The sequence below is a fragment of the Chaetura pelagica genome, unplaced genomic scaffold (assembly GCF_000747805.2).
Source record: "Chaetura pelagica isolate M959 unplaced genomic scaffold, ChaPel_1.0 scaffold405, whole genome shotgun sequence".
In the NCBI taxonomy this organism is placed as follows: domain Eukaryota; kingdom Metazoa; phylum Chordata; class Aves; order Apodiformes; family Apodidae; genus Chaetura; species Chaetura pelagica.
In genome coordinates, this window is record NW_009953489.1 from 4,402,566 (window position 1) to 4,411,321 (window position 8,756).

An 8,756-nucleotide genomic window follows, 5' to 3' on the forward strand; every position below is an offset into this window, starting at 1 on the left:
TCTTCCCTCCCGTGCCCGGGGCCCGGGCCGTGCCCCCGGTGTCCCCGTTGCTGTGTGGGGGGAGCGACCTCGCTAAAAGTGAGCGGAATTGGTGGCCAAAAGGCGTGAGTCTGTCCCTGCGCCGCCGCCGGGAGGGAGGGAGGCAGCACTGGGGGCAGCTGCTCCACGGGCATTTGTTTCAAAACCAGACGGAGCTGGTGTGTAGGTTTGCTGGTAACTTGGAGGGAAAGGGTTAGATCGTTTGGATACAGTCGGCTCTGAAACTGGAATTTGCCTTTGTGTTGTGTTTTTTTTTTCAATTATAATCTAATGTAGTCTTTCGCAGGCAGTTGCTTGGATGAGACTATAGAAGGGTAAACAAAACCTCCTGCAGTCACTGAGACAACTGGTATCATCAAGATACAAATGTTACAAAGCAAAGACACTACCAAGGATCTTTCTTGTTTCATGTAGGTGTCACATTGCTTGAGCAGAAGAACGTTTTTTGGGTACCCTCAGACTAAAGCAGGTTCTGGCCTGGCCCGGGACACTAAAGGTAAGAAAAGGTTTGTTCTGGCTTCTGCCCTGATTCCACGCATAGCAAGAGGTGACATTTGCTGGAGAAACTCGGCATCTCCTCTCCTGCCCCAATCCTGTTCCTCATTCTGTGTTTCTCTAGGTGTTTGTTTGAGGTTCTGCAGACCACGAAGTTCTACAGCAGCTGCTGACACATCTGGAGAAGACACCTTACTCAAGTGGGGCCTTTTCCTGGTCCCTCTGACTGCCTTCTGTCTTGGCACCTGGCAGGTACAAATAAATAATTCATTTTCTCAGAAGAGGAGCACTTGAGGATTGTTAGTTTTTTCCATCTCTGGCTGTTTAATATAGTTCAAATCAGATGCAGGTTAAAGCTTTATTGTTATTTTACATTTCTGTTTTCCAAGTGTCATTCTTAAATCTTAAAGTGAGAGATTCTTATGTTTTACACTTTAATTTCACTATAAATAGTTCCTCAAAGTCAGTAGCCTCCATTTTTCCATCTCCAGTTACCGTTTTAGACCATCTCTGAGGAGAAGCTAATGACAAAGATTTTGAAGGCTCCCTGGGGTTATTATTGCTCTGTCCTACCCTCAGGAATTACTTTTGTGTTTCTGTGCTTTCAGGTTCGGCGCCGAAAGTGGAAATTAGATTTGATTGCACAACTGGCATCAAGAATCACATCAGAGCCCATCCCTCTGACATTAGAGTAAGGAAACTGAGACAGTTTTCTGTCTGGAGAGCTCTGACAAGTGTGCTAGGGATAATAGATCTGGTCCCTGCACTCATGAGCTTAAGCTGAACTAAACTGCATGAAAATGAAAGAAGGCAACAGGAATCAGGACATGTAAATAAGTTGGAAAGCTCATGTTCATTTTTGTATTTTAGATAAGAGAATAATTGCACTATTCCCTATGGGATACTCCAAGTGCATGTGCCAAGACTGAATCTGTTCAGGAGAATGTGGGATGTAGTTCACACCATACATAACTGTCCTGGTAGCTGGTGCCTGTGCTGTCCCCAAGGGGTTATTCCTGCAACAGGGAGTCTTGGATCAGTAGCAGGCCCTGCCCAAGTGTCGAGCAGTTGTACAGGATACAAGAGAGATTTTCAGGTCACTTGGCCATATGGCACAACTATCAGAATGAACAGAACTAATTTCCTGGTCTGGGATGGGAAATAAATGGTCCCTGTTGGCTGGATGCTCACGGAGCGTGTCCACGGCTGTGGTGCCATGGGAGTGGCTCTGGGTCACAGATCTCAGGGGGAAAAAACTGCTCTCTGCATCCTCACCATCATCTCAATTTGGTTCAGTGGAATAGTGATAAAATATTAAGCTAGCTGCTTTCTCCATGAGGTGTTAGCTTTCTGTTTGCCAGCTGGCCCCAGACTGAACTACTGGGTAAAAGGAGGATCCCACAGTAAAACCCCCTCATTTAAGGTGCCTGTTGCAGCTGTGGTTTTGTTTTCATCTTGTTCTGTGCAGCCCCATAGAACTGAGGGAACTGGAGTACAGACCTGTCAGGGTCCGAGGGCATTTTGACCACTCCAAGGAGCTCTACATTTTGCCACGGTCACTGGTGGACCCCGAGCGAGAAGCCAGAGAAGCTGGGAGGCTGACATCCCACCCAGAGCACGGGGCAAATGTCATCACTCCTTTCTACTGCACGGAGCTGGGGTAAGAGTGAAAGTCATGGGCCATCTGAGCAAGTCACTTCTGCTTTGGAAAGCTGAACCACAGTGGCTGGGCTTGTGGAAATGCCTCCCTCTCCCTTAGAACCTCTCACAGTCTGTTAGCTCACTGAGGCTCCATTCAAAATTGTATTTAAATTCCACTCAGGTGACAGAAAAGGTGGCACCAAACAGGGGTTGGTTCTTTCTTTGGTACTCGGTTCTAGGCAGCAGCAAGGATACATTTTACTCAAGAGCTGCATTTCTCTGTGTAACTCTAGGGTCACCATTTTAGTCAACCGAGGATTTGTGCCCAAGAAGAAGCTGAATCCAGAGACCCGGCTGAAGGGACAGGTAAGGGGGATACAGGGAATGTTGTGGGTTACTTTCTGCCCTGGGATTACCCAGAGGCACGACTGACAAACCCAGAAGGGCAGCAGCCACAGTAAGCATCATGGGAGGGTACTTAACAGTCAGTGCACTTCTCAAAGATAAACCTTTTCATCCCACATTTTTGTTCAGTAAATAGTGTTAATTTTTCAAACAAGGAGCTGTTGTTGTTCTGCCTTTTCCCCTGCTGTGTCCCAGCACTGCCCCTTCAGGGCACAAGCACCTGAGCTACCATCAGACCCTACAACTGTCCTTCTTTTTTCCTACCAGAACGTGGTAGACCAGAATATGAAATGAACCTTGAAAAATTCCTTTTTTCTCCTCTGCTCTTCAGATTGAAGATGAAATTGACCTGACAGGGGTGGTGAGGTTATCAGAAACCCGGAAACCTTTTGTGCCTGAAAACAACATTGAGCAAAACCGCTGGCACTACCGTGACCTGGAGGCCATGGCCAAGGTGACGGGGGCTGAGCCCGTCTTCCTCGATGCAGATTTCAGTAAGTGGCAGAGGAACCCAGCCCCACCTCCAGCTTCAATCAGCCTCCCCCCCCATTCCCAGTTACTTGGGTTGCCTGGGAACTTGGGAAGTGTGGCATCTTTTCCTTCATGTGCTCTGCTGGGTTCAGTTTTGGAGGTGATGTGTGGCCAGCACTGGGGAGCAGGAGCACCCCTGCTGGGGTTTGATGCCTTGAGCCACCTGCCCCACAGCTCAGGCTTGGGGAACATGGCCTGAGGAGCAGGGTATCTGCACAACTTCCCACCTCCATCCATGCAGACTGGAGATGTGACCTGTGTCCTGTGTTGTGCCTGCAGGGAGCACAGTCCCAGGGGGGCCCATCGGAGGGCAGACAAGAGTGAGCCTGAGGAACGAGCACATGCAGTACATCATCACCTGGTAAGGCACCCAGCCCTGCTCCACCCGCCTTCCCAAAGCCTTGCCCAGCATCCTTGCTCCTGCATCAGTGAGACTGGATGAGCCATTACCCCACAAAAGCCTCAAGTTAACCCAAGTAATGTTTTCAGTGTGATTTGAAATGGTTTTATTGCACTGCTGGGGAGAGTCCACTCCATCTTGAAAAGAGGTGTAAATGCACAGGTTTGGTTTCTTTCCTAGGTATGGCCTGTGTGCTGCAACTTCATTCTTGTGGTACAGAAAATTTATACAGAAGATACCCCTGTGAGGGGAAGGGCTCAGACCTTCACTCAGGACTTCAGTCAAGAGCAGACTCATCAGTCCTGAATAACTGAACTTTCAGGAGAATATTCAGTAAACTCGGGCAGCTGTTGAGCTGCAAATACTTCAAGCAACTGCTGCACTCGGCTCCTGCCAGGATGATCTGGCTGCAGCTTGGAAGCCTTCAACTCAACTGGAAGATGCTGTTGAGACTTGTAGTGAAGCCCCTCTATCCAGTGAGCTCAAGGACACATTTTTCTGTTGTGGTTGGTTCCAAGTTACAAAGTTTTAACTTCTCCACTGCTGTATTTTCCAAAAGACAATGGATTTTGTGAATCCAAGTTTCTTTGCACCAAGGAGCTACTCCTGAAGTCAGAAGTGGTTCACAGCAGTTGCGTAAGAATAATAAAGAAGAGCTATAGGGGCTTGCCTTGTGACTTGTGTTGTGCATCTTGCATCTCAACAGTGACAGACCTGAATAGAAGGTTCCTCTGGACACTCAGAGCTTTGCAAGAGCAGGGCAAGGGCTAGCAAAACCAAGCAGTAGCTCCCTCAGCTCAGTAGCCTCCCAACAGTGCCATGAGTCAGGTGACCAGAAGGACAAGGTCTAGATTCCTCTCCCACCACTTTGTCCTGCCTTCACCATTCCTACCCTGGAAGAGGCATCACAGATCTAACTGGAGGTCACCACGTGGTAAAGTTTTGTTAACTCAAACTGTAACTTAAGTCCAAGTACATTTAATGGAGAAGATCTGGAGCAATTTCCAGCTGAGGGATATCTGTGTGAGGACTTACTGGCAGGACTAGCCTAGGCCACTCAAATTCATGGTCACAGGATGTGGAGCCAAGCTGTTGTTGGGCTGTGACCAGAGAGGAATGACAACACAGGAGCAGCAGGCAGGGGCAGTTCCAAGCACAGTGATCCCTGCTCAAGGCAGCTGTTTCTCTGCAGCCTGAGCAAATAATTGGATCGAAGGCAATGCTGACTCCCTACCCACTCACTGGAGCCGTCCCATCAACAGAAACCACAGAAACTTCACCTGGGGGTTTATTCCTTTTATGTACAGAAACACAGCAGCCATCCAGCACATCTTTAGCCCAGCTTGGTGGCCAGTTCTTTAGCCTTTGCTTTCTCAAGCTTTGCGATGCGAGCCACTGATTTTGGTCCCAGGACGTTACCGCCCCAGTGCCGACGGATCTGCAAGGAAGCGAGGACAGGTTAGATGTCTCCTGCCATCCCCTGCCATGTGTCAGTCAACGTGCTCAGTCCCACTCCTCTATCCACAAAAAGCCCCCTCAACTACAAGTCTTACACATTCCAAGCAGTGCAGCACAATTTCAGGCAGAGCAAAATCTATTTAAAGCCTTCCCCCCTGAATGATGATGGATCCAGCCATCACACATGGAGTGAGTCCCAGCAGAAGCTGTTGTGCTCTCTACAATCCTAGCCCTGCAATAGCTGTTTCCTTCTAGCTTGGTGAGTGTTCACATTTTACCCCACTCTCAGGTAAAATATATCCTAAGCAAATCAGGTAAAACACCCAACAGGCTTAAAGCTGATGTCACCAGGTCTAAAATAATCTGCTTTTCACTGGGAAGTTTCTGGGCATGTTCCAGTGCAATTAAAAGGCAAGGCTAGCAGAACAGAGCATCTTACCTCATCATATCTGTCATTGTAGTTGGTCTTGACAGCCTCCACCAGCTTTGCAAGGGCTCCCTTATCCTCCCTGTAATTAAAGAGTTTTAGTTCCTTTAGAGCCTCAATTTAACATTTTCACAGATTTTTACCTCTGGATTTAGGAGGTTGTAGTGGCAACATGATGTTCCAGGTTAAGCATAAGCATCATTTGCCAAGAGATGATCAGACCACCAATGCTTCAGGGACCTGCACTAAGGTTGATAGTTGAATTAGAATAACCATCCTTCTTGGTAAACCAAAGTAATCTGAATCTTCAGGATCCAACAGAGCTCTTCACATAAAAGGACATCTATATTACACACTATACAGGCAGCATCTGATTTAGTTTTACTTCTTTGGGGACCCAGGTTTGCTATCCATCCACCCTGCAATCTAAGCTGATGGGCAGTTTCCTTCCTCCACTCCAGTGAATCAGGTCAGGACTCAGAACACTTACGGGTTAACCTGGGTGAAAGCAACAGAGGTACAGGTTTTCCTGTGGACCAGTCTGCCCAGTCTGGCTTTGCCCTTGATGATGCAGTAGGGCACTCCCATCTTGCGGCACAGAGCAGGCAGGAAGACCACCAGCTGAAAGGAAAGGGACCACACTGTGTAAACTGAGGGAGGACATCTTTTTATTCTTTAAATCAGTCCAAGCTGTGGCAATTGCTCAGTGTTAAAAAGCTCGTTTTGCTCTTCACTGTTGATTCAGGTGAAGAAATTCATACATCATTGCAAGGGCCAAGCCTGCCAATTACCAGGACAATTATGAACATGCATAACTATTCCAGTTCTGGCAAATACATCTGCATGCATTCTCTTTTAATGCAAGAAATTTGTCCTGAAGTGCATTTTCACCTGAAGCCCAGTCCTGACCTCAGTTTCTAACAGGCAGGCTGTAACATGTCCCAGGGCATGTGCTTACCTCAATGGGGTCTACATCGTGGGCAATAACAACAAGCTGAGCTTTCTTGTTCTCTACCAGAGTTGTGACAGTGTTGATACCTGAAAAACAATTCATAGGTTAAGTTCTGATTCTACTTAGTCTTTTTTTCAGAGCTTTCATAAAAGCATCATACAACCAGCTCAGATTACCACCAAAAGTTGTGGAAACTGTCCACATCCATTCAGCAGCACAGAGAAGATGCTCCATGGACAATCTGCTAAAGCTCAGGGTTAAAAAGCTCGTCTATTTTGCTCTTCACTTTGAGCTCAGGTGAAGAAATTCATACATCACAGCAATAGCTTGTCCAGTCCTGTTTTGCTGGAGCAGAGCACCAACCCATGCCCAGGTGCCCACAGCACCATGTCTGAAGCAGCCATGTCCATGTCCAGTTACCTGCGCGCAGGACCGGCGGCCGCTTCGTGGGTGCATCTCCCTTTCCTGCAGCCTTCTGCTCAGCACGGGCCAGCAGCCTCTGCTTCTTCTCTTGCTTGTTTTCTGGCCTGTATTTGTGTGCCAGCTTCAGGAGCTGGGTAGCTGGAAGAGAACAGCTACTGGTTAGTGAGTTGTGTGACCTTAAAAAAACCCTTATTTGTGACTTTTAAAGCCTGCAGTGCAACAGCCATCTGGTGGGTGCTGGCAACCTCCTGAGTTTTGGTCATTAAGCAGAGCTTTGGTATTCTCTATTCTCCTTCTCAAGTCACAGAAGTGTCGAGACTTTAGCCAGCAAAGTCCAACAGCAGCTCACTGCTGACACCACCCCAGGCTCTATTAAAGCCTCCCTACAATGTTTCATAGAATCGTAGAATGGTGAAGGTTGGAAGGGACCTTAAAGCTCATCAGGTTCCAACCTCCCTACTGTGAGCAGGGACACCTCCCACCAGACCAGGGTGCACAAGCCTCATCCAACCTGGCCTTGAATACCTCCAGGGAGGAGGGTTCCACAACCTCCCTGGGCAACCTATTCCAGTGCCTTTCTACCTTCAAAGTGAATAAACTCTTCCTCATATCTAACCTACATCTCCTCTCTTTCAGCTTAAAGCCATTACTCCTTGTCCTATCACTGCCCTCTCTGGTGAAAAACCCTTCCCCAGCTTTCCTGTAGGCCCTCTTCAAGGGTTTCCAAGGACACTCTCCAGCTTACAGCGTTAAGACCTGTATCCATTTCTTTCCTCTTCTCCAAAGAGATGATCCCATAAACTACCCAAGAACCCAGGAGAACTTTGCAGGGCAGGTCCTTACCTGTCTGACGGTCCAAAGCCTGAGTGAACTGGTTGATGGCAGGAGGCACCTTGAGGCGTTTGTAGAGGATGGATCTCTGGCGCTGCAGCCGGATGTAGCGCGGCCATTTCACGAAGCGCGTGAGATCCCGCTTTGGCTGGATATCCTGTCCTAAAAACACAGGCTTCAGCTCCAGGCTGTTCCAAACCCCCACAGCAGCAGCAAGGAACAGGCAGGAGTGCATCAGTGATCTTGGTGGTGATCTGTCAGCACCGACACTCAGATAGCAAATATTCTTTCACATCATCTGCACAAGAAGGGCACGGCCGACGTCTGAGCTGCTCTACCAGAGTGCAGGCAGCAGGGCAAGATTCCTCACAGCAGAATCATATCATGAGCTATTTATAATACATGAAATTCAGTAAATTGTCCATAGCCACCTTCATACAGCTGATGAAGGGCAGCTCTTAATTGCAGGCTGCCAGGAAAGCTCCTTCATTGCTCTCCCCACTCTACAGCCTTGTTAAAATACATTTCAGTTTATGACTCAGACATCTGCCCTAAAACACAAAGACCATAAACGTGCAGCTCACACATTCACTTACCAATGCCAAAGTTCTTGGGCCTCTTTTCGAAGAGGGGATTGACAACCTTCTTGGCCTCCTGCTTCTTGACTACAGCAGGGGCAGGTGCCACCTTCTTGCCCTTGGCCTTCTTTCCCTTCGGCTGCAAAGAAATACACTCTTTTTTTTCTCGTGCCTCTAATATTTGTGTATTTAAGAGCGTTGCGTCCGCTCTAGAAATGCATTTACCCAGCCCAGCAGCCTCCCAGCCCAGCTCTTTCAGAGAGAAAACCCTTCGCTTTGACTTTAATAAGTTTATGAGCCTCCCCAAAAAGGACTCGGTTCAAAATCGCGTCTTGCTCTCCTCGGCTAAACAGCCAGAGCAGCGGCCGGTGCTCCCGGACACGGCCATCAGCTGAGACACCCCCCGGGCGGATTACAGACCACCAACCCTGGCCCGGGGCCCGCCCAGCACCAGGAAAACCGCTGTGGCCGGGCCGTGCTGCCCCGCTCCCCGAGCCGGTCACCCCCGCGCTGCGTGGCCGGCGAGTAGGCCCAGACTCGGCCTCCCCCGCCCACGCTCCCCCCCCCCCCAACCAC

General features: G+C 48.7%; 2 protein-coding genes across 2 annotated transcripts in view; one reads left to right on the forward strand and one right to left on the reverse strand.

Moving 5' to 3' along the window:
- SURF1 (surfeit 1) overlaps nucleotides 1-3,764 on the forward strand; it is a 6,643-nt gene extending 2,879 nt beyond the window's left edge. The window contains exons 2-9 of the mRNA XM_009998970.1: nucleotides 454-535; nucleotides 659-786; nucleotides 1,143-1,225; nucleotides 2,003-2,194; nucleotides 2,469-2,541; nucleotides 2,912-3,074; nucleotides 3,391-3,472; nucleotides 3,692-3,764. Of these exons, the coding sequence (XP_009997272.1) occupies nucleotides 454-535; nucleotides 659-786; nucleotides 1,143-1,225; nucleotides 2,003-2,194; nucleotides 2,469-2,541; nucleotides 2,912-3,074; nucleotides 3,391-3,472; nucleotides 3,692-3,758 (870 nt within the window). The 3' untranslated portion in view covers nucleotides 3,759-3,764. The remainder of the gene's footprint in view (nucleotides 1-453; nucleotides 536-658; nucleotides 787-1,142; nucleotides 1,226-2,002; nucleotides 2,195-2,468; nucleotides 2,542-2,911; nucleotides 3,075-3,390; nucleotides 3,473-3,691) is intronic.
- Nucleotides 3,765-4,781: 1,017 nt separating this feature from the next.
- Nucleotides 4,782-8,756, reverse strand: part of RPL7A (ribosomal protein L7a) — a 4,141-nt gene continuing 166 nt past the window's right edge. Inside the window, exons 2-8 of the mRNA XM_009998971.1 lie at nucleotides 8,199-8,354; nucleotides 7,615-7,764; nucleotides 6,769-6,909; nucleotides 6,355-6,434; nucleotides 5,887-6,017; nucleotides 5,409-5,478; nucleotides 4,782-4,949 (exon numbers count right to left, since the gene is read on the reverse strand). Coding sequence (XP_009997273.1) covers nucleotides 4,845-4,949; nucleotides 5,409-5,478; nucleotides 5,887-6,017; nucleotides 6,355-6,434; nucleotides 6,769-6,909; nucleotides 7,615-7,764; nucleotides 8,199-8,354 — 833 coding nt within the window. The 3' untranslated portion in view covers nucleotides 4,782-4,844. The remainder of the gene's footprint in view (nucleotides 4,950-5,408; nucleotides 5,479-5,886; nucleotides 6,018-6,354; nucleotides 6,435-6,768; nucleotides 6,910-7,614; nucleotides 7,765-8,198; nucleotides 8,355-8,756) is intronic.